Source organism: Lagenorhynchus albirostris, chromosome 3, assembly GCF_949774975.1.
Source record: "Lagenorhynchus albirostris chromosome 3, mLagAlb1.1, whole genome shotgun sequence".
NCBI lineage: Eukaryota > Metazoa > Chordata > Mammalia > Artiodactyla > Delphinidae > Lagenorhynchus > Lagenorhynchus albirostris.
Window position 1 is genome coordinate 75861061 of NC_083097.1, and position 25921 is coordinate 75886981.

Genomic DNA, 25921 nt, shown 5'->3' on the forward strand with positions numbered 1-25921 from the left:
ACATTTCCCTGAGATCATCACTCAGCTAGTCAGAGGTACTTGAGGAGTAGGAGAGAAATTAGGGTGATTTTGACTGGCCTACATTCCAACTGTGATCTGTGCCTCCTTAGTCAAAATTCTGCCTTTATCTGGGCTTGAGGGTCTCCTTTACTCTAAAGGATCTTTTCATTCCCAGAGGGATTGTGTTTCCCCTACCCCCAATCTTCCTTAAACAAAATATAAAGGAACTGGGAGAGGGAAGGGGTAGAGGCCACCAAGTTTCAACCTCTCACCCACTGGAGATCTTTAGAAACCTTCCAAATACTCAAAGGCATGCATCATACACTCAAGCCTTTCCCTTTCAAGCTAACAATAACCTCAAGAAAAATTCAGAGTAAGATATACAGGGGATCATGACATTTATCCTATGATTGAAATCTCCTAATTGCATCGTTTCATATTAAAATACAGAGAATTTATCTAACTAAAATTTACTACACATAAACAATCCTCTTTTTCAAGCACTGAGAAAAGTAGCAATATCTTTTCTTACATCCAAAGAAAATACAATTTTAAAAGTAAAAGTAACTCGATGACTTAATCACTTAAAAGAGTATCTGTAAAAATATTATTATTCTTTTCTAGAATATATCACCAAACCACAAAAAGTCTATAATATTTACATTATAACATTATTTCACCATTTTCTTCAAATATCAAAACATAAAAATAGACATATAGACCAACGGAACAGAACTGAGAACCCAGAAATAAACCCTTGCATATACGGTCAACTAATATTTGACAATGGGACTAAGAATACTCATTGGGGAAAGGGTTAAATAAATGGTGTTGGGAAAAGTGGATAACACATGAAGAAGAATGAAACTGAGCCGTATCTTACAACATACACAAAAATTAACTCAAAATGGATAAAAGACTTTAACCTAAGACCTGAAACCATAAAACTCCCAGAAGAAAGCATAGGGAAAAAGCTCCTTAATGTTAGTCTTGGCAATGATTTTTTGGATATAATACCAAAGGCATAAGCAACAAAAGCAAAAATTAATAAATGGGACTATATCAAACTGAAAAACTTGTGCACAGCAAAAGAAACTATAACAAAATGAAAAAATCTATGATAGGGAGAAAATATTTGCAAACCATATATTTAGTAAGGGATCAAAATACAAAATACATAAAGAACTCATACAATTCGGTAACAGAACAACAACAACAACAAAATCCGATTAAATAATGGGCAGAGGACCTGAATAGACATTTTTCCAAAGAAGACATACAGATGGCCAACAGGTACATGAAAAGATGCTCAAGATCACTAATCATCAGAGAAATGCAAACCAAAACCACAATGAGATATCACCTTATACCTGGCTATCATCGAAAAGGCAAGAGATAAAAAGCATTGGTGAGGATGTAGAGAAAAGGGAACCCATGTGCACTGTTGGTGGGAATATAAATTGGTACACCAATTGCAGAAAACAGTATGGAGGTTCCACAAAAAATTAAAAATAGAACCACCATCAGCAATCCCACTTCTGGAATATATCTAAAGGAAATGAAAACAAGATATCAAGGAGATATCTGCACCCCCATGTTTGTTGCAGCATTATTCACAATAGCCAAGATAAGGAAACATCCTAAGTGTCCATTTATGAATGAATGGATAAAGAATGTGGGAGATTGAGATAGATAAAATGGACTATAATTCAGCCATGAGAAAGAAGGAAATCCTGCAATTTGCAACAACATGGATGGACTTTGAAGGCATTATGCTAAGTGAAATAAGTCAGACAGTCAGACAGAGATAGACAAATACTACAAGATATCACTTATATGTGAAATCTAAAACAACTAAACTCATAGAAACAGAGTATTAAGGTAGTTACCAGGGGATGGGGGATGGAGGAAATGAGGAGATATTGGTCAAAGGGTACAAATTTCCAGTTAGAAGATTTAAAATTTCTGGGGATCTAATGCACAGCATTGTGATTATAGTAATAATAATGTATTACATAATTGAAAGCTGTTAAGAAAGTAAATCTTAAGTGTTCTCACCACACAAAAGTAATGGTAATTATGTGACATGATGGAGATATTAGTTAATACTATGGTGGTAATCGTTTTGAAGTATTAAGTGTACAAATATTAAGGGTACAAATCAACACGTTGTACATCTTAAACAGTGTTGTATGTCAATTATATCTCAATGAGGCTGGAAAAAAGAGACTAGTGTATATACAAGGTCTGCTCAAGATACCTCAGTAGATCACAAAATAAGCATTATGAAGTCTTGGAATGAGAAGACTGTGGGATAGTTTAGGGGAAAGTAAAACAGTGACAACACTAAAGTAGATTTAGCATACAGAGGATTCACAACAGTGTTCTTAATGGAATGAGCTATTTCCGTCCTGTTCTTTTAGTCAGTAGAGCACAGTTATAGTCAGGGTATTGCAGTCAGACAGACCTGAGTTTATATCCTGGCTTTACTTTGTAACCTTGACCAAATTACTTAATATCGCTATGCCTTAGTTTTCTCACTATATAACAGAGATAAATAAGGGTACCTACCTTGTTGGGTGGTTAGAAGGATTAAATGAAATAATGTGTTGCAATGTCTGACCCAATAAATGCTAATTCTTGTTACTTAAGGACTGTCTAGAGTTTCAGGCAAAATATCGAAGATTTGGGCTTCCCTAGTGGCACAGTGGTTAAGAATCCGCCTGCCAATGCAGGGGACACGGGTTTGAGCCCTGGTCCGGGAAGATCCCACGTGCTGTGGAGCAACTAAGCCCATGCACCACAACTACTGAGCCTGCCCTCTAGAGCCCGCATGCCACAACTACTGAAGACCCCGTGCCTAGAGCCCGTGCTCCGCAACAAGAGAATACACTGCAATGAGAAGCCAGGGCACCACAACGAAGAGTAGCCCCTGCTCACCGTAACTAGAGAGAGCTTGCGTGCAGCAATGAAGACCCAACGCAGCCAAAAAAAAAAAAAAAAAAAAAAAAATCGAAGACTTGGTGAGTGTAAACATATACTAAAGACAATATACAACCCATTCAAGCCAATCTAGATTTTATTCAAATAGGAATATAAATTATAAATTTTATTAAGTATTTATAAATTATTATTATTATTTTGCTAATCTCAAACTGTATTTCCTTAATAAATAAAATTTGGTCATTGGGCAAAATACTAGTGGAAAATATGATTGCTTTGTTAAGAGTTAGTTTAGGAGTTCTCACACAGCATTAACAGCAGTTACTCAGTTTTCTTCCCTTCACCATGTCTAGCTTAGAAACCTTAAACACGGTAGCTGCTAAATGCCTTGCCTGTGGCAGGTACTCAATACAGCAGAACGGAACTGATTTTTAGGCAGCCCACTTGAACAGTGCTGTTTGAAATTTCTTTTACAAGTGACAAAGAATTTAATTTTACATTTTGAGACAAGACCCAATAGCACGGTGGTTAAGAATATGGGTCTTGAAGACATAGAGATCTACATGTGAATCCTGACTTTGTGCAAGTGACCCAAGGCAAGTTAATCTTTCTAAGCTTCTTTCTTTGTTTATCAAATTGGGATAATAAGGAAAGGGATGCACTTAGTACAGTGCTTGGCACATGGAAAGCATTCGTTTAACAAGTGATTTATACCAAAGTTCAGATAAAGCAGCTTGAGAAAGATCAGTGCACTTGGACTTGTGGGAAGTGCTTCAAATTTTGGTGTAAAAGCCAACGCACATAGTTTTCTCTCACAAAAGGGAAAACACCTCAATATCAGCCCTAAAGACTCCATAGCAACTTACACATATTTTTAACCATATGGATCTTTTCTTCTGGTATAAACTAAACTATATTTAGCACATATAAAACTTTCATGTTGAAAGTACTTTACAAGTAAGCATAAACTTCTTGAGAGGACATAAAAATTATAGAAAATAAGTACACTTATGAAAATGCATTTAAAATTTATGTAATAATTAAAATGAAAATTTACTTTGAGCAAAATTGTAATGTTCCTAAATTAACTGATTTTGTATTCTGCTGTAACCTAAACCTGGCTGATGCATCTCTGTTCTGTGATGTGACACAGCTTCCTGAAGAAAATAAAAATTCTAAGACAGAACATTAAATTATTTGAAAATTCATATATCGTATTCATATAATATATTCATATATCAGAGAAATTTGGTATTGTGGTATTTTATTAAGGAAGGTAGATAAAAATATAGTGAGCTATGGAAATTTTTATGAAATGATCATAAATTCAAAAATAGCAATTCACCAAATGATAATTTTCAAATAATTAAAAAATATAGTTTATGAACCTATTTAGAAACACACCTCAGCATTCTATGTAAAGCATGAGTAATCATAATTTTCAAAATAATCATATTTTTTACCTTAATTTTTCTTCACTGGTAGGAAATTAAAATGATGACAAGAATAACTTATTATATCATAATAGATTATTTTATCTTTTGAATAAAATTAGGACTCTTCAAATACTCTTTTATTATATATATTCTTATAGGAACAACATTAGAGGAACTTTAAAAATCAGCTGTAGTTAATGTTATGCTTCCATAACCAATTATAATATAGAATTTTATAATTAGTATTTCATAATAGGGCCATATTGGCATTGGCTGACCAAAATATTACAATTTTAAACTTCCAATTTTCATTAATAAAAATTTCAACAAGTGTTCAACACTTCTTTTTACTTAATAATGCTTCAGCTCTGGAAGATACAATGGGTTAAAAATTAGACTTTTCTGTTTATATATATATATATATATATATATATATATATATATATAAAGTTCCACCCAATAATTTATGTGATTAAAAAACTGAAAGTCTTGGGCTTCCCTGATGGCACAGTGGTTGAGAATCTGCCTGCTATGCAGGGGACACGGGTTCGAGCCCTGGTCTGGGAGGATCCCACATGCCGCGGAGCAACTAGGCCCGTGAGCCACAGCTACTGAGCCTGAGCGTCTGGAGCCTGTGCTCCGCAACAAGAGAGGCCGCAATAGTGAGAAGCCCGCGCACCACGATGAAGAGTGGCCCCTGCTTGCCACAACTAGAGAAAGCCCTCGCACAGAAACAAAGACGCAACACAGCAAAAATAAATTAATTAATTAATAAACTCCTACCCCCAACATCTTCAAAAAAAAAAAAACTGAAAGTCTTATTGGTAATATTTCTGACTTACATTTCCAATATCTTTAATAATTTAAATAACAGGAAAGAACACACTTCTATTACTATACTTAGAGAAAAAGAAATGCATAAGAAAAATGTGTAGTGGAGAATTTCACAACATTTATTTTCTGATTTATTTTCAAATTTGTAATTAAGTTTAACCAAATAGAAAAGTTAGAAAATTAAAGATATCAATACTGGAGAGGGTGTGGAGAAAAGAGAACCCTCTTGCACTGTTGGTGGGAATGTAGATTGATACAGCCACCATGGAGAACAGTATGGAGTTTCCTTAAAAAAACTAAAAATAGAATGACCATATGACTGAGCAATCCCACTACTGGGCATATACCCTGTGAAAACCATAATTCAAAAAGACACATGCACCCCAATGTTCATTGCAGCACTATTTACAATAGCCAGGTCATGGAAGCAACCTAAATGCCCATCGACAGACAAATGGATAAAGAAGATGTGGTACATATATACAATGGAATATTACTCAGCCATAAAAAGGAACAAAATTGGATCATTTGTAGAGATGTGGATGGATCTAGAGACTGTCATACAGAGTGAAGTAAGTCAGAAAGAGAAAAACAAATATCGTATATTAACGCATATATGTGGAACCTAGAAAAATGGTACAGATGAACCGGTTTGCAGGGCAGAAACTGAGACACAGATGTAGAGAACAAACGTATGGACACCAAGCGGGGAAGTGGTGGGTGGTGGTGGTGGTGGTGGTGGGATGAACTGGTCTGGGATTGACATGTATACACTAATATGTATAAAACAGATAACTAATAAGAAACTGCTGCATAAAAATAAATAAAATTCAAAAATTCAAAAAAAAAGAAAGAAAATTAAAGATATCAAAAGGTTTAAGTTAAGCCAAACAGAAATTTAAAAAATCACTAACCCAAAGCATGCACTGCTCCTCTATGCCTGCTGGAGCTCTTGATTGTTTTAATCACACGGACAGCATTTTCTTTGAACTGCAGCTCACAAAAATTTTCAAGAAATTTTGCCATTTCTTCTGTAACTGTATCCAGGTAAGTTTCTTTAATGAATTTCACTGTTGAGGATGGAGCTAAAATTTCACATAGTGTGTTAAAATCCTCTTTTATCATTGAGTATAACTTAAGCATTGTACCTTGGTATCCATCAGCCATTATGTCTAAATTTGCTTCTCTGCTGTAAGAAGGAAAACAGTTCTGCAGAAGTTTAGTCAACAGTTTATTCTGTATGTTTTGGTACTTGATTGTAACTTCTGATTCTGGATAAAGAAATAAGAGTTGTTGTATGCATTGTTTTTTCAACAGTATTTTTTGCTGTGAATTGTTTATTTCATTGTGGGTTTGTAATTTGCTCACTAAGAAGCGTCGAAGATGTAGTCTTATATCATCCCATATAGACTTTACATCCATAGAGGAATGATCTTCAACAGAATGAAGAGAAGTACTAGAGAGGAAATGGAAAGATGTTCCACTTAGAATGGATGGGAAGGAAACACTGCTGTGGCAGGAGAGGTCCCAAAGTAAATCCAATACCATTTCTTCTTGATTTTGTTCATTCTTCAACAAATTTTGCTAATAAAAGTAAATTATAATGTTAGAAATGTGATTAACTATAAGAGTAGCAAGAAAAAATGATTTCTACAATCATACAGAATTTCATAATAATTCATTTCAATTTAGAATCAATACTATGATGTTTTCAAAAAAAACTTATTTTTGCATTTGAAAGTTAATCTATTCAGACATTTCAGAATATTATCTTTATGGTCTGTTAAATTTTGTAAAGCCCAGGTGATGAACTAATTTTTCAATTAGATTTCTCAACACATAGTTTTTAGCCCTCGTTGTTATCCATTCCTGATATAACCTGAGCTGTATGGAAGCTTTAGCTTAAAAATTCTAAATAAAAATCTATAGTAAAATATCGACTGAAATGTACTCCTAAGACAAAATAAATTTAAGATCATGCCCCTAATTAATACCTAGTAGATAATTTTCATGCCTGAATGAGTACACTTATTATTATAAATTCCCAAATGAACATAGAGAACAGAGACCTTTAAACATAGTATGTGCCTAGGGGTTACTAATAGCTGCCATCCTGAGAAATAAAAGTTAATACATTTAAAGACTTTAACTTTCATTTAAATTCCTTTTTGAGAGTCATGTTAAGAAAGATTTTACTTTGGAAAGTAATCTGAGAATATTTCAGTTCTCTCCAAAGAAATAACTAACTCAAAATGGGAAAAATTACTCTCAGAATTGTTCCTCAAAACATAAGAAAAATTTTTGTATATTTTCTGTGTCAACTGACAGAAACAATAGTAGATGTAATTAGGAATAGAAAAAAGACAAAAATTTACTTTGTTTTTGGACTTTGAATTACATGCACAAATTCTCCTTACATGCTGACTCTCCTAATTATGTCTATTTCAGGTAGTACTGAAATTAGCTTATATCCTCTAAGTAGCAACAAGCTGATTATTTAAAAAAAAACCTAAAAATGGAAGCAAGGTTCAAGCAGTATAAAATCAAGTCAGCTTGGAAATTACCTATTGACAAAGGTATTATGTGTGACTCAGAAAAATGAACAACTCCTAGACAAATTCCAGGGCTCTCTCTCAGTCATTCTAAGCATTGTGATCTCTAATTTAATGTTCTGTCTGTAATAAATAATAATGCCTAATATTTATGTAGTAGTTTATTATATAAAAAGCACTTTTTGATACAGTCTCTGACTTCTTCATAATGAAAACTCTGTGACATAGATACTTAAAACCTCAATTTACAGATAAGGACACTAAAGTGCAGAGTGTTTAAGTTACTTGCCAAATGTCACACACAGTAAAGCACAGAACCAAGAATGGATGCCTGGTTTCATTCTCCTCATCCATGTTCTTTCTACTACACTCTAGAGAACCAAAAAGTGAACTGACTTTTCTGAAGCTCTCCTTCCTCTCTTCCTTTTTATTTAGTTCTTTTGATACTTCTGGAAAATAAATGTCCTTAGATAGAGTCCAGAACTCCAGCATTATGGTAAATTCTATAGAGCAAACTGGTCATATTAGTGCCTCAGACTTGGGTTTCTTTATATCAGTCAATAACTGTAAATATTTGATCAAGCAAACATTTAAAGAATGATAGATTTAAAACATGTGGACATGTATTAAGTATGATTGCTTAAATTTGGAAAATGACTTCATACAACTGCCATAATAAGAAGCTCTGTTTCTTATTTAGTTAGATAATTAATAAATAAAAATTTTCTATGGAAAAAAAATAGATGTATGAAAAAAATTCTGTCAAGATTGACACTTTCAGCATGTAAAAACTTGACAAGGTCGTTTTAATCTGGATCTGTTTTAATAATGTGGTTCTTTTCTCAAAATAACATGATCAATTATGTTAAAACACCTAGGTCTGGAAGAGGCCTATCAGTCTAATGAATTTGAGCAAGACTAAGGCGGCCTTTGCCCTGCAGTGAATAGAGAATGACTTATGTGTGACAGATTAAAAGATAATTAAAAGCTTTTGCTTTTAATTAAATGAGAAAGCATTATTATATCAATATTAATGAAATTCATTACACACGGCTCTTAATAGAAATTAAAGGAATAACTATATCCATATTTATTCTTCAAGGCTCCACCTTCAAGAGATAATGGGTGAGAGGATTTTCTTAAAAGAATAAGCCTTCAGGGCACATAATCTTCCTTTCTCTTTCTTTTATTACTTTCTAAACATTTAAGAGACATCTGCAATAATAACAATAGCCAAAAATTATTTTCATCTGATTCTGTCATCCTAAGCCAACTACAACCTTAAGATATTTTCCACATCTGCCTTAGTCAATGTTTGATGCTTACACAAAAACAGTGCCTTTCTTCCCTAAATTAAATTAAAACCGTAGCTACAGAAATCCTGTTTTCTAACAATTGTGCTGTTTCTCTAGTTCTTGGAAGCTAGCTACCCTTGTAGATACAGGTGTAATAAAATAAGTATTGCTTATTGAAGGCTACAAAAACCTCTCTAACATAGAGAGTGGTCAGTATCCAAGAATGACCAATGTAATAATTCTCCATCAATTAACAGTGTCCTATAAATTGCTGCCTTGATTGAAAAGAATTGGATATGCCTGCAGCTTGGGGATGAAGGGAATAATGGACAAGGCTACTTAATAGATACAACTGATGATGATCTTATTGTGCTTAGTAATGAGCACAAGAAAATGAGTAGTTGTAAAGGGACACAAAATGTAATAGATACCAACTTTTCTGATAGATAATCGTGGTACATTTCAGTACATTTTGTGGTGTTGATATGGTATACATCACACCACAAATCCCTCAGGAATTATAATGTTTAATGTCCATTTATGTAAAACCTCATTTTATTATAAAAATCATAGCAAAAAATAAAAACACATAGCTCACTGGATTCCACTGAGGATATAGAAACAAAACACAAATCCTAACCCCTAGATATGGCGGGCTAATATGGTCAATGGAATAAATATTTACATACAGAAATTGAATGAAATGTATTCCATGTTCACCCACCCCACTCCACTGTTAAAACAAAGATTCTATTTTTTTTTTTTTTTTTACCAGTGCTTTGAGAAATTTTATCATATCTCCATGGGGAATGGATGGTGACTTGGATGAATTATAATTATAATTATTTAGCCATTCAAAACAGTCAGTTGTTGTTCGTAGCTGCACATCTGGACACTGTTTGTTAACTTCAGACTGTATTTCTTTAATGCAGTGTTCTATGCTATAAAAAAGAAAAGAAAAAATTATTTTGGTAGGAAGTAGGTAATGGCTCTGTCTCATAATATCACAGATCCTGAAATGTTTATATGCAGTGCCCGGTGGCATACAATTTACAAAATTATAAAACATTCATATATGAAAATAGTAACAAAGAAACTATATTTTCATTCATAATTGAAAACTGAAAGCTCAAATTTTCTGGCCGTTTCATTTCAAACGCAAGAGAGGAAACATATCTAGCTACTCAAAGATGAATTAAAAATTCCTTTGTGTTAAATGAAAAATCAAGTATAGATGCAATGAAATAATGATCCTCTTGATAAGCAAGCAGTGGATGGAAGACAGAGGCAAAATATTCTTGATGACCGAAATCAGAAACATACACTATATACTAATATGTGAATGACTATATAAATTATGGAAAACCTCAATCAGTGCAATATTAAGAAATCACAAAAGTTACAAAGAACTTATAATTTTTAAAGTTGTAAAAGATACATGCTATATATACACTGTTACTACAGCTAAGTGCCTTTTCCTGCCATCAAACTCTACTCCAAAAAAAAAAAAACCCCAAAACATGCTAAAGATTGCATGTTAAAAAAAAAGACTGGAAGGAAATGAAACAAAAGGTTAATAGCAATTATCCCTGGGTGATGAAATTTGGTGTTTTTTACTTTTCTTTATTTTCTAAATTTTTTGAAGGCATAAGATGAAACTCTTCATTTACAAATAAATAAACAGGATGCCCAACTGCATCTTCCAATATATATATGTTTAAAAAATTCCGTCAAAAGTATCCTTAGCTCTGAAACTAAAAAGATGTACTATTTTATTTTAATTTTCATTTAAAAATCTGTGCATTCATTATCATAAATCTTCGTGGAGTAAACTGGTGACCTTAAGCATAATGTCATCTGTGGAGCCACATGGATATGACATATTACTACCACCTGATGGCAGCATATCTAAACTGCAAGAAAGCTTTATAAACAGGAAAATTATTTTGAAGCTGAATCCCTTCACCCCAAACTGACAAGTTATGCATTTGCCTCTTAATAGTATTAAGAAACATCTGTTACTAAAAAGGTTACTACTGTTTTGAAAATATCATTGCTATTAATTATTGATTCCATGTGATAGAAACACGGAGGCTTTGGAAACCAAGCTCTGATGATTAAAATTGATGTCATATGAAATTCTCTTCTTCGAAATTCGTATAAGGTATTGGTTCCATATAAAACATACACTAAAACTTTAAGGGAAATTTTTCAGGAGACTTCTGAGCATGAGCGAATTCAAACTAAATTACCTTGAAAAAAATACATTCTGAGAATCAAAGAGCCTTTTCATGAAAACAAAGAACTTGCAAGAAAAACAATACCTCCTTAGGCCACAGGCCACTCAGTTTCCTGATGAGACAGTCTTACTCAGGAATACCAGTTCTAAGTCTGACACAAGATTGGCATATATTTTCTTAATTTACGTAAGCACTTCTATGGACGGAGAAACACGATGCCCAAAGCACATACCTTGACTCTAGGGACTGGTTATCAAAGGTTTTTATTATAGCATCCTCCTGTGTCTCACTCAGTCAAACCTAATAGATTACAGCAATGTGAACTGGAAAGGCTCAGCCGTTAGTTTACCTAAATCTATTTCAATCAAGACTCAGCTTTTAGGCTAATCTCTAACATGTGAATCTGGGTAGAGGCCAATAACTACAACTTATAAATAGAGTAAAGCCTTCAGAGAGCTAGATATTTTAGTAATTTGTCCAAACACTGATAAAGGGATTGAGCAGTTGCATTTCAGAGGACCTCCCTCATTGATACAAACTAAGACAGTTGAGCTGGCTTTTAAATCATTTTGTCACAAGTTTTAAAATGACTGAATTCACCTGTACCTGATGCTGTTTTTATGTGGCTAAATGTCTTGTCATTCTGCCATTCACCACTGTCTGTACATCTTGCTTTAAAAGTCTGAAGTCTAGAGATTTATCTCCTGATTATTATTCAAAGTGAATACTTCCAAATTTAAGATGCATATCAGTTTGGCAATTTATCTTCTTTAACTGAGGTCAAAATTAATTTAAAAATTAATTTTCAACATCGAAAAGGTAACATATTATTTTCATATATGTGTAGTAACATTGCTGATGGAGATGGTGATCTTGGGTGGGAGGAGGTCTATATATATCTTCAGACTTAAATGATGCAAGATCTTGATCTAGCTTTTCAGAAATAACATGATACTTCTCTTTATTCTGGTTTAAGTGTTTTCTGTTTTACTGTAAGTTGCTTCTAATTTTCTTTAGAAACAAGGTCAGTCGTAAAAATATAACCAAGGTAATTCGGCAAATAAAAATCCAGTTAGCACATTCATTAACCAAAAATGTCAAAAGTCTAATGTAGATGTAGAATCTCTGCCCTAAACAGTTTAAATTCCCAAATTTACACTAAAAGCATATTCTTAAGTTTATTTGTAATATTAAAACCACTGAAAATACCCTAAATTTCCAACAATAGAATAGTTATATTCATTCAGTGAAATAGTCATGAAAATAAACTAGAAATACAGTTATCAATATAGATGAATCTAACAAACGTAATGTTGAGAGGGAAAAAGGTATAAATGAACACAAACCATTCAGTAGTTTGAAAACATGCCACACGATCCTACATGTTGTTCAGGATTATAAAAATATGTAGTAAAAGTGTAAAGAACCGTGCTGGAAAAAGGAGTACAATCTATAAAAATGCTGAATCACTGTGATGTACACCTGAAACTAATACAGTATTTTATTTTATTTTAATTTTTGAATTTTAATTTATTTTTTTATACTGCAGGTTCTTATTAGTCATCAATTTTATACACATCAGTATATACATGTCAATCCCAATAGCCCAATTCAGCACACCACCTTCCCCACCCCTCCCACGACTTTCCTCCCCTGGTGTCCATACGTCTGTTCTCTACATCTGTGTCTCAACTTGCGCCCTGCTAACCAGTTCATCTGTACCATTCTTCTAGGTTCCACATACATGTGTTAATATATGATATTTGTTTTTCTCTTTCTGACTTACTTCACTCTGTGAAGTAAGAGTCTCTAGATCCATCCACGTCTCAACAAATGACTCAATTTTGTTCCTTTTTATGGCTGAGTAATATTCCATTGTTTATATGTACCACATCTTCTTTATCCATTCGTCTGTCGATGGACATTTAGGTTGCTTCCATGACCTGGCTATTGTAAATAGTGCTGCAATGAACATTGGGGTGCATGTGTCTTTTTGAATTATGGTTTTCTCTGGGTATATGCCCAGTAGTGGGATTGCTAGATCATATGGTAATTCTATTTTTAGTTTTTTAAGAGACCTCCATACTGATCTGCATAGTGGCTGTATCAATTTACATTCCCACCAACAGTACAAGAGGGTTCCCTTTTCTCCACATCCTCTACAGCATTTGTTATTTGTAGATTTTCTGATGATGCCCATTCTAACTGGTGTGAGGTGATACCTCATTGTAGTTTTGATTTGCATTTCTCTAATAATTAGTGATGTTGAGCAGCTTTTCATGTGCTTCTTGGCCATCTGTATGTCTTCTTAGGAGAAATGTCTATTTAGGTCTTCTGCCCATTTTTGGATTGGATTGTTTGTTTAATATTGAGCTGCATGAGCTCTTTATATATTTTGGAGATTAATCCTTTTTCCGTTGATTCATTTGCAAATATTTTCTCCCATTCTCAGGGTTGTCTTTTCGTCTTATTTATGGTTTCCTTTTCTGTGCAAAAGCTTTGAAGTTTCATTAGGCCCCATTTGTTTATTTTTGTTTTTATTTCCATTACTCTAGGAGGTGGATCAGAAAAGATCTTGCTGTGATTTATGTCAAAGAGTGTTCTTCCTATGCTTTCCACTAAGAGTTTTATAGTGTCCGATCTTACATTTAGGTCTTTACTCCGTCTTGAGTTTATTTTTGTATATGGTGTTAGGGAGTGTTTTGATTTCATTCTTTTACATGTAGCTGTCCAGTTTTCCCAGCACCACTTACTGAAGACACTGTCTTTTCTCCATTGTATATCTTTGTCTCCTTTGTCATAGATTAGTTGACCATAGGTGCGTGGTTTATCGCTGGGCTTTCTATCTTGTTCCATTGATCTATGTTTCTGTTTTTGTGCCAGTACCATATTGTCTTAATTACTGTAGCTTTGGAGTATAGTCTGAAGTCAGGGAGTCTGATTCCTCCAGCTCCTTTTTCCCTCAAGACTGCTTTGGCTATTCGGGGTCTTCTGTGTCTCCATACAAATTTTAAGATTTTTGTTCTAGTTCCGTAAAAAATACCATTGGTAATTTGATAGGGATTGCATTGAAACTGTAGATTGCTTTGGGTAGCATAGTCATTTTCACAATATTGATTCTTCCAATCCAAGAACATGGTATACCTTTTCATCTGTTGGTATCATCTTTAATTTCTTTCATCAGTGTCTTATAGTTTTCTGCATACAGGTCTTTTGTCTCCCTAGGTAGGTTTATTCCTAGGTATTTTATTCTTTTTCTTGCAATGGTAAATGGAAGTGTTTCCTTAATTTCTCTTTCAGATTTTTCATCATTAGTATATAGGAATGCAAGACATTTCTGTGTATTAATTTTGTATCCTGCAACTTTACCAAAGTCATTGATTAGCTCTAGTCGTTTTCTGGTGGCATTTTTAGGATTCTCTATGTATAGTATCAGGTCATCTGCAAACAGTGACAGTTTTACTTCTGCTTTTCAAATTTGTATTCCTTTTATTTCTTTTTCTTCTCTGATAGCCGTGGCTAGGACTTCCAAAACTATGTTGAATAACAGTGGTGAGAGTGGACATCCTTGTCTTGTTCCTGATCTCAGAGGAAATGCTTTCAGTTTTTCACCATTGAGAAGGATGTTTGCTGTGGGTTTGTTGTATATGGCCTTTATTATGTTGAGGTAGGTTCCCTCTATGCCCACTTTCTGGAGGGTTTTTATCATAAATGGGTGTCTAATTTTGTCAAAAGCTTTTTCTGCATCTATTAAGATGATCATATGGTTTTTATTCTTCAATTTGTTAATACGGTGTATCACATTGATTGATTTGCATGTACTGAAGAATCCTTCATCCCTGGGATAAATCCCACTTGATCATAGTGTATGATCCTTTTAATGTGCTGTTGGATTCTGTTTGCTAGTATTTTGTTGAGGATTTTTGCATCTATATTCATCAGTGATACTGGTCTGTAATTTTCTTTTTTTGTTGTACCTTTGTCTGGTTTTGGTATCAGGGTGATGGTGGCCTCATAGAATGAGTTTGGGAGTGTTCCTTCCTCTGCAATTTTTTGGAAGAGTTTGAGAAGGATGGGTGTTACCTCTTCTCTAAATGTTTGATAGAATTCATGTGTGAAGCCATCTGGTCCTGGACTTTTGTTTGTTGGAAGATTTTTAATCACAGTTTCAATTTCATTACTTGTGATTGGTCTGTTCATATTTTCTATTTCTTCCTGGTTCAGTCTTGGAAAGTGATACCTTTCTAAGAATTTGTCCATTGCTTCCAGGTTGTCCATTTTATTGGCACAGAATTGCTTGTAGTAGTCTCTTAGGATGCTTCGTATTTCTGCGGTGTCTGTTGTAACTTCTCCTTTTTCATTTCTAATTTTATTGATTTGAGTCCTCTCCCTCTTTTTTTTTTTCTTTTTTTTCCCTGTGGTATGCGGGCCTCTCACTGTTGTGGCCTCTCCCGTTGTGGAGCATAGGCTCTGGACGCACAGGCTCAGCGGCCATGGCTCAGGGGCCTAGGTGCTCCACGGCATGTGGGATCTTCCCAGACCGGGGCACAAACCTGTGTCCCGTGCATCGGCAGGCGGACTCTCAACTGCTGAGCCACCAGGGAAGCCCCCCTCCCTCTTTTTCTTGATGAGTCTGGCTAATGGTTTATCAATTCTGTTTACCTTCTCAAAGAACCAGCTTTTAGTTTTATTGATCTTTGCTATTGTTTTCTTTGTTTCTACTTCATTTATTTCTGCTCTGATCTTTATGATTTCTTTCCTTCTGCTAACTTTTGGTATTGTTTGTTCTTCTTTCTCTATTTCCTTTAGGTGTAAGGTTAGATTGTTTACTTGAGATTTTTCTTGTTTCTTGACGTAGGCTTGTATAGCTATAAAATTCCCTCTTATAACTGCTTTTGCTGCATCCCATAGGTTTTGGATCGTTGTGTTTTCATTGACATTTATCTCTAGGTATTTTTTGATTTCCTCTTCGATTTCTTCAGTGATCTCTTTGTTATTTAGTAATGTATTGTTTAGCCTCCATGTGTTTGTGTTTTTTACGTTCTTTTTCCTGTAATTCATCTCTAATCTCATAGCGTTGTGGTCAGAAAAGATACTTGATATGCTTTCAATTTTCTTAAATTTACTGAGGCTTGATTTGTGACCCAAGATGTGATCTATTCTGGAGAATGTTCCATGTGCACTTGAGAAGAAAGTGTAATCTGCTTTTTTTGGATGGAATGTCCTATAAATATCAATTAAATCTATCTGGTCTATTGTGTCATTTAAAGCTTGTGTTTCCTTATTTATTTTCATTTTGTATGATCTGTCCATTGGCGTAAAAAGTCCCCCACTATTATTGTGTTACTGTGGATTTCCTCTTTTATAGCTGTTAGCAGTTGCCTTATGTATTGAAGTGCTCCTATGTTGGGTCCATATATATTTGCAATTGTTCTATCTTCTTCTTGGATTGATCCCTTGATCATTATGCAGTGTCCTTCTGTGTCTTTTCTAACAATCTTTATTTTAAAGTCTATTTTATCTGATGTGAGTATTGCTACTCCAGCTTTATTTTGATTTCCATTTGCATGGAATATCTTTTTCCACCCCCTCACTTTCAGTCTGTATGTGTCCCTAGGTCTGAAGTAGGTCTCTTGTAGACAGCATATATATGGGTCTTGTTTTTGTATCCATTCAGCGAGTCTGTGTCTTTTGCTTGGAGCATTTAATCCATTCACATTTAAGTTAATTATCGATATGTATGTTACTATTACCATTTTCTGAATTGTTTTGGGTTTGTTTTTGTAGGTCCTTTTCTTCTCTTGTGTTTCCCACTTAGAGAAGTTCCTTAGCATTTGTTGTATAGCTGGCTTGGTGGTACTGAATTCTCTTAGCTTTTGCTTGTCTGTAAAGCTTTTGATTTCTCCATCGAACCTGAATGAGATCCTTGCCGGGTAGAGTAATCTTGGTTGTAGTTTCTTCCCTTTCATCACTTTAAGTATGTCGTGCCACTCCCTTGTGGCTTGTAGAGTTTCTGCTGAGAAATCAGCTGTTAACCTTATGGGAGTTCCCTTGTATGTTATTTATCGTTTTTCCCTTGCTGCTTTCAATAATTTTTCTTTGTCTTTAATTTTTGCCAGTTTGATTACTGTGTGTCTCGGCGTGTTTCTCCCTGGGTTTATCCTGTATGGGACTTGCTGTGCTTCCTGGACTTGGGTGGCTATTTCCTTTCCCATGTTAGGGAAGTTTTCAACTATAATCTCTTCAAATATTTTCTCTGGTCCTTTCTCTCTCTCTTCTCCTTCTGGGATCCCTATAACGCGAATCTTGTTGCATTTAATGTTGTCCCAGAGGTCTCTTAGGCTGTCTTCATTTCTTTTCATACTTTTTTCTTTATTCTGTTCTGCAGCAGTGAATTTCACCATTCTGTCCTCCAGGTCACTTATCCGTTCTTCTGCCTTGCCTTTGTTATTCTGCTATTGATTCCTTCTAGTGTATTTTTCATTTCAGTTATTGTATTGCTCATCCCTGTTTGTTTGTTAATTCTTCTAGGTCTTTGTTAAACATTTCTTGCATCTTCTCGATCTTTGCCTCCATTCTTTTTCCCAGGAACTGGATCATGTTCACTATCATTATTCTGAATTCTTTTTCTGGAAGGTTGCCTATCTCCACTTCATTTAGTTGTTTTTCTGGGGTTTTATCTTGTTCCTTCATCTGGTACATAGCCCTCTGCCTTTTCATCTTGTCTTTTTGTGAATGTGGTTTTTGTTCCACAGGCTGCAGGATTGTAGTTCTTCTTGCTTCTGCTGTCTGCCCTCTGGTGGATGAGGCTATCTAAGAGGCTTGTGTAAGTTTCCTGATGGGAGGGACTGGTGGTGGGTAGAGCTGACTGTTGCTCTGGTGGGCAGAGCTCAGTAAAACTTTAAGCTGCTTGACTGTTAATGGATGCGGCTGGGTTCCCTCCCTGTTGGTTGTTTGGCCTGAGGCAACCCAGCACTGGAGCCTACCTGGGCTCTTTGGTGGGGCTAATGACAGACTCTGGGAGGTTCACACCAAGGAGTACTTCCCAGAACTTCTGCTGCCAGTGTCCTTGTCCCCATGGTGAGCCACAGCCACCCCCCACCTCTGCAGGAGACCCTCCAATGCTAGCAGGTAGGTCTGGTTAAGTCTCCCCTGGGGTCACTGCTCCTTCCCCTGGGTCCTGATGCACACACTACTTTGTGTGTGCCCTCCAAGAGTGGAGTCTCTGTTTCCCCCAGTCCTGTCCAAGTCCTGCAATAAAATCCCACTAGGCTCCAAAGTCTGATGCTCTAGGAATTCATCCTCCCGTTGCTGGACCCCCAGGTTGGGAAGCCTGATGTGGGGCTCAGAACCTTCACTCCAGTGGGTGGACTTCTGTGGTATAAGTGTTCTCCAGTCTGTTAGTCACCCACCCAGCAGTTATGGGATTTGATTTTACTGTGATTGTGCCCCTCCTACCGTCTCATTGTCATTTCTCCTTTGTCTTTGGATGTGGGGTATCTTTTTTGGAGAGTTCCAGTGTCTTCCTGTCAATGATTGTCCAGCAGCTGGTTGTGATTCTGGTGTTGTCACAAGAGGGAGCGAGAGCACGTCCTTCTACTCTGCCATCTTTGTTCCTCTACTCTAATACAGTATTTTAAATCAACTATACTTTAATAATAAATACGTACTTTCATACATACATTTGAAAGAAAAAAAAAAGAAATGTGCTGGAATGAGCAACATCACCAAATGCAGGGTGGGGTGGAAGTGGGATGAGACTGGGGAGATGCACATAGTGAGTTTCAGCACTAGTGGTAATGTTTTATTCCTCATACTGGATGGTGGGCACATGAATGTTTATCATAGTACTCTTTATGCCTTTTCATATGTCTCAACACTTCTTAATAAATTTGAACCCCAACGTGCTTTAATTATAATGACTGAATTATCCAAGTTAATGGTGTGTGCAAGTGGATGCATTACCAAGAGGCTGTGTGTAAATCAATTTATAAACCATTTTTAAGATGCAACATGCAGTATGCTTTTTAAAAGGATATCTGTGGTAATTTTCTCATTCAACATTCAATCCTAGGTTCTTTGAGTGTGCAAATTACTTATTGAATGAAGGCATATTTGATAAACATTAACTGAATACTGAATATGTAGTAGGCACTGTGATATATACTAAGGGCCTAAACATGAATAAGACATGGTCCCATCCCTAAAGGAATTCTTTCTAGTGAGAGAGATAAGCCTGTAAATGGATAACTACATTACAGTAAGACTTGATAAGAGGTGTGTGTATGATGTGCTAAGTGAGTACAATAGAGTACAACAGGAGGGAGCCGTTCAATGTGCCTCTGGGAGGTGTAGAAAAGCCTCCTCCCTGTAGAAAAGGAGATTATATGCAAGGATATTGATGCTTTAAGAAAACTAATGAAATCATTGTGCTTAGAAGTCCCTGATCCCTGACCCCTGATAATTCACTGCTGATCATCTGATCTCACTGCCATGTCACTTTAAAATGATCAATATATTTATGTGGATGATAAAAAATATGAATTTATTATTTTGGTCACAACTAAATTTATGCATATATGTATGTGTGTATGTATAGATGCACTAGCTTACTCCAAAAGGACAGAGATGTCCTATAACTAAACAGACAGCACTAATCAACAACAGCACAAGAGATGATTAATATTGGGCTGGTGTAGTTGAGGACAGCAAGAGGAACTGAGAAAAAGAGAATAATTATGATATAAAATCTTGGCACTTAAGCTGACTGTAAAAACTCTTTCAAGATTGAAAACACATAGTCTTTATTATTCCATCACAGAAAAGTTCAAAGAGAAAAAAAAATGTATGTTCTACCGGTAAAAATTATTAGAACTTCTTTGATGTAAAGGTTGTAGAGAACATATAGGTTTGCTTTCATAGGTTAGACTTTTTATTCTTATTTTTTTAGATCAAGGTAGAGGTGTCAAAAATGGCAGAGATTAAAGACTATTTCTACAGTGTGGGAAATGTAAACATTAAAAAAATTTTTTTAAGATTTTACACTTTTGGTGCTCTTGTTTATACTTTTCACCAACATAAATTCAGTCTAAGGAAAAGGCTTTTTCAATTCTATCATATGTTTAAAAACACCAAGAAATAGTTGTGTGGTAAATAAGAGTTCTTTTGTTTTTAGATAAGTCTAGCTCATCTAAAGAGATTATTAAAATTCCTTGGAATTAACAGTAATTATTAGGGAAGAGGGCTGATGTATAAAAACTAGTATGTAATTAAAACGTAAGTCAGCCATGAAATAAAAACTTATTTTCCTGAGACAAAGATATTTCTCGATAATATTTTTTAAAAGGCTGAGAAAAGGGTTTATAAAACAACTACTTTAATGAAAGTGTAGTAAGAAATTAGATATTTTTGCTGAACTATTTTCGATTTCAGAGACGTTTTGGTTATTTCAAAAAGTTTTAACTACACTTTCAGGAAAAAAACATCGTTGTCCCCAAACCCTGTTAACAACACTCTCATTAAGTCTTTCTCAAATGAATCTTCCCCTTTCCATTCCTACTGTGAAAGACAGGGCTCAGGATCTTATCATCTCTCATGTGGACTACAGAAATAGCTTCCCAAGATTCCCATCTATTGTCAACCTTCCTTTTGTTCGGAGTTATTCTCTGAGGAAGACAGTATGAAAGGAAACCTTAGAGTTAGGACCCTCCATTATTTGTTGCTTTACATCACCAATCCTTACCACAAAAGTTTACAGAGGCTCTAGAATGGTCCAGATTGCTTCAGGAAAGTTCAGACCCTGTGTAGGGCTGTGCCAATCTAAAAAATCTGAAGCGCTCCCCAAACTGTCAACCAATTGTGAAATACTCCCCAACTTCCAGTCAATGACGGGTAGTCCTGGCAGTACTGTAGTGAGCCTGGCATCATATCCAAAGGCACGGTTTTCATTCTTAAATTTACATCTGACTTCGGATCCCTTTCCCTAGACTCTAGTGATGATGGGAGCTCCATGGAAGTGGCACAGGGCTGTGTTAACAACATAAAGAACATTTCCCGGAAATGTTCTATAGGGGTATTAGGACATGGAAGTTTAATACCCATGACAAGCAAGGGTAAGTTAATGTGCTTTCTTTTTTATCTATGGAGGCTTGCCTAGCTTCCGTATTCAGCACAGTTACTAAAGTCAGAATGTGGCTTATCCCAATGAAACCACACAAGTTGAAATCAGGAGAAATGCAGGGAATCTGCACCAGCATTTACTCTGTGATGATTTCCTTGATTCTCTTCCTGAGAAAGAGATAAAAAAAAAAAAAAAAAAAGAAGAGAGAGGGAGAACATACGTAATAATGAAAATCAAAAAAAATAATAATGAAAATCAGAAGAGATCTGGGAACACATCTGATTTACATCTTTATCTCCATTGTCCCGATAAATTCAATCACTAAGCCAGACAACAGAGTTGACTGCAAGTTACAAACTGAGGGTTTTAATAGTACACATGGTCACATTGTGAGGAGGCAGGACATACAGCATACAGTTTCATATACTGCCAATAGGAGAGAAGACAGCTGCAGCACTTCTGTGGAACAATTTTATAACAGCTAATTGTACAACTTCTAAGAAACCATCACATAAACTTTCCTAAGGAAGGAAGGACACACATATGCATGTGTGTGTGCAGTAATAGCAGAAAGACTGCAAATAACGTAAATACTCATCAAGAGGGAATTGGCTTGTTCTATGGAGAGATTTTAAAAATACATTAAGTTAAAAAAATCTAATTGCAGCATATACACAAATTCCCATTTGTGTAAAAAGGGGAATATATTCTTGGGTACACACATCTATATGTAGAGAACATTTCTGGATAGTTATACAGTAATTCACTAATATAGGGTACCTCTGAAGACCAAGACTAGGAGAGTCAGAAGAGTAAGAAAACTTTTCCTCATCTCTGCCCTTCCATACTCAACTTTTCCTTATATCTGCCTTTCTCTACCGTCTGAAATTTTTCCTGAGTATGTATTATGTTTATATTGTAAAATACTTAATGGAAAAGAAAACTATCACATTCTACTCATCTAACTTCACACTAGCTGAAGCTAAAGCAAACACAACAGATGTCTAACAAACACATTTATTGATCATCCTCCAGCCTACTTTCTGCCAAGGCTGTTTTAGGTAATGAGAATATAATGAAGAACAGCTGGTCTTTAAAGCAGAAATAAAGGAAATAAGAATACCATTTTGCAGGCCCCCAACTCAGCTCCATCCCAAGTTCCATAAAAAGGTATTCTTAGTCATGATTCTAGAATAAAGATTGTGATTAGCAAATGCTGTGGTGTTAGTGAGCCTTTTAAGACAAGGTGTGGACTCTGTTAAATCCTTGACAAGACTCTTTTCCAGGGAAAGCTGTCAGGGTTGGGTTAGATCTCAAGGCATCAATCATTTATAGGAAAGATGAGCCAGCCACAGCAGTCACATCTCCTTACCAGGGCTCAGTCCCCTTTTAGTGTTTCCTCCTCTGTTCTTGACCTCACAGCTGGGCTATCTTTACCTGGCACCTCTGGTTGGTATCTCAGGGGTGGGGGGCTTACTTCCCCCTGGACCATTAACTCTGACCCTCAATGGGGAGTAGTGGCCTGACTATTGCTGGCTCAATCTCCTCATGAGGTCTAGATTCTCAGTACAATATTATTCATACTTTTGTTATTAAAACAGTTTATAAATAGGAAGACACTTACTTCCCTTTCCTTATTTCCCATGAAAAGATAATGACAATAATATTCCTTAGGAATATCCCAAACAATAATTCTTTATTGTCTTATGCCTATTTGGCCAAAAGTAGATAAAGCTAACACACATAAAAATAAAAGTTATACTTTTAAAACCTGTCAAACACTTAAAATGTATGCATTACCTGAAAGAATCTCTTAACAATCATCTAGTGGACTACTGATCCCACATTTTATGCTACTTATCTCAGCGTCCTAAAGCGTCTAATGAAAGCATCGAGGGCACACAATACAGGACTGTGGAGAAAGAAGTTGGAGCACCATACATTATTTGAATGGAGCTAATGGTGACAGAAAATGATGAGGAGGAAGTGGTCCAATATGCCACCTTGAAACAGAGAGCATGGTTAAATTTATAGAAACCATGTATCCAATATTCTGTCACAATATAAAGTTAACGCCTTCCCTACCACCCGGACACCACCTCTCCTGGATCAAGACAAACAATATGATCCATGGTAGCACTTCTTGTTCTTTCTTTAGATTAAAAAAAAAAAAAAAAAAAGTAGAAATCCTGCACAGTGCCAGCAAAACTTACATCCTGGGGTACACACAAAGATTGTCTATAATTAAGAAACAGATAGGCAAAAGAAACTCTTAATGATGCAATTATAGCTATCCAACTGACCATTAAGAGGAGAAAAATCATTCATGCCATATTGTAAGCCCAAGAGAACTTCTAGACCTCAATACTGTGTTAAACTAATAATAAGTTCCATTCAGCTCAAAAAAGATTTCAGTGCTACATGTGGTTTTTAGTTACTGAAGTGAGTCTGTGGATACAACATTCATAGTATTCCTCTTTGGCAGGTTATTTATCCTCCTGCTACCAATGTTGATATGTGTTAAAATTAAATGATTCACCATCACTGATTTCCATTGTCAGACCTAAGAGTCACCTAGCTCTGACTTGAATGGAAATGAGGATGTAAAAGTGAAAATGGTCTGAGAGAATGACAGCCTCTCTTGAAGGGCAGGTGAAAGTTCAGTGACCTCTGGGCACTCTAGTCCATTCTGGTGAATCACTGCTTTGGGAAGCAAAAGACCCTGTGGCTCATAAAATCTGATGATATTAAGAAGAGGGAAGGAATTCACACTTAGAATTCAGGGTCACTGCTAGAAATACAACTTTAAAAATTCAAGGGTAAGGAAAAATACCATATTTAAAAACGAATTACTAATTTTTTTCTTTAAAAGTATTGGGAAAAGCCATATCATACAGATGTTCATTACTTATTCAATGTACACCATTGAGAGATAAATAGAACTGTTAGAATACAAAAATGCCAAGGGTAATTCAACTACTGCAATGTAAGTGTGGCATAACTGATTTGCCATGACATACAATTTTCTAAAAGCTATTCTGTTAGAAGGCAATAAATGAGTGCAGAAATGATTTACACTCTTCTGAAACATGGTTATTATTCAGTATTTTATTTTTAAAAATATATATACCCTATACTGTTATGTTTATTCTCTAGAGTATAATAAAAACATAATTGAATTTGATGAAAAATAGACTTGATTCTAAATGTAGCATACAGCACATACAGCTTTCCCTTATTTTATCCCCTGCGAAGATCAATGGTCACTTGAGGTGGTTTTGCTCTAGGTTTGTTTTAATATATGGGCAATAAAATATTTTTAATTTAAAAATTATATCCTTATATTCCATGTCATATTTTCTTTTTAATACTAACATCTGAATTTTGACCTAAATAACAATTTATGAATGCAAAGTACAGTATTTTAATCATTGTTTTACTTCTCAATATGATTTCTTATTGACCAGGTAGGACAGGAAATTAACTGTAGATGGTTTAGCAAATAAAAATGAAGCAGGGGCTTCCCTGGTGGCGCAGTGGTTGAGAGTCTGCCTGCTGATGCAGGAGACACGGGTTCGTGCCCCGGTTCGGGAAGATCCCACATGCCGCGGAGCGGCTGGGCCCGTGAGCCATGGCCGCTGAGCCTGCGCGTCCGGAGCCTGTGCTCCGCAACGGGAGAGGCCACAACAGTGAGAGGCCCGCGTACCGCAAAAAAAAAAAAAAAAAACAACAACAACAAAAAAATGAAGCAGTCTATAACAAAAGCATCAGAGCTCAGTGACTTGTTTCTTTGTATGTTTGTTTTATCTTTTTTTTTTTTTTTTTTTGGCCGTGCCCTGCGGCATGTGGGATCTTAGTTCCCCGACCAGGGATTGAACCCATCCCTCCTGCAGTGGAAGCACAGAGTCTTAACCACTGGACTGCCAGGGAAGTCCCTCAGTGACTTGTTTTGATGGCGCCTCAAGGCCATTATGAACAAAGAAGGTTACTTTTTAGAAAATATTTAAAATTTGTTTTAATATAACCACCTCTCTCTATATATGTATAACTGAATCACTTTGCTGCACATCTGAAACTAACACAACATTGTAAATCAACTATACTTCAATTAAAAAGAATTTTTTAGTATCAGTGAAAAAAATAACCATCTTTAGAATATAGATAAGTGACTTGTTAATCTATTCAAGCTAACACTCTTTTCATTTATAAGTTCCTTTGGGTTAGAAACTGTTTCATGAAATATATAAATATATAATATATATAAATTAAATAAATACATAATTACTCTGAAGATTAATATAGTGATTTTATATTTACATATACAATATAAATTATAATATACACTATAGTGTGGTTAAGTCTCATATATATGCTATTTTTAAAAAGACACACACACACGTAGACATATAAATTAAGGGCAGATACAAAGCAAAAATAAGAGGCTTAATTCTCCCTGTTGAAAATAAGGGAAAAGGTTTCCCTTGTTTCCCTATTCTTAAAG

The 25921-nt window shown here is 35.3% G+C and overlaps 1 protein-coding gene across 1 annotated transcript in view; it reads right to left on the reverse strand.

Annotated features, from left to right (window-relative positions):
• Window positions 1-25921, reverse strand: part of KIAA0825 (KIAA0825 ortholog) — a 214442-nt gene that overhangs the window by 131621 nt on the left and 56900 nt on the right. Inside the window, exons 4-5 of the mRNA XM_060143272.1 lie at window positions 9833-10001; window positions 6128-6797 (exon numbers count right to left, since the gene is read on the reverse strand). Coding sequence (XP_059999255.1) covers window positions 6128-6797; window positions 9833-10001 — 839 coding nt within the window. The remainder of the gene's footprint in view (window positions 1-6127; window positions 6798-9832; window positions 10002-25921) is intronic.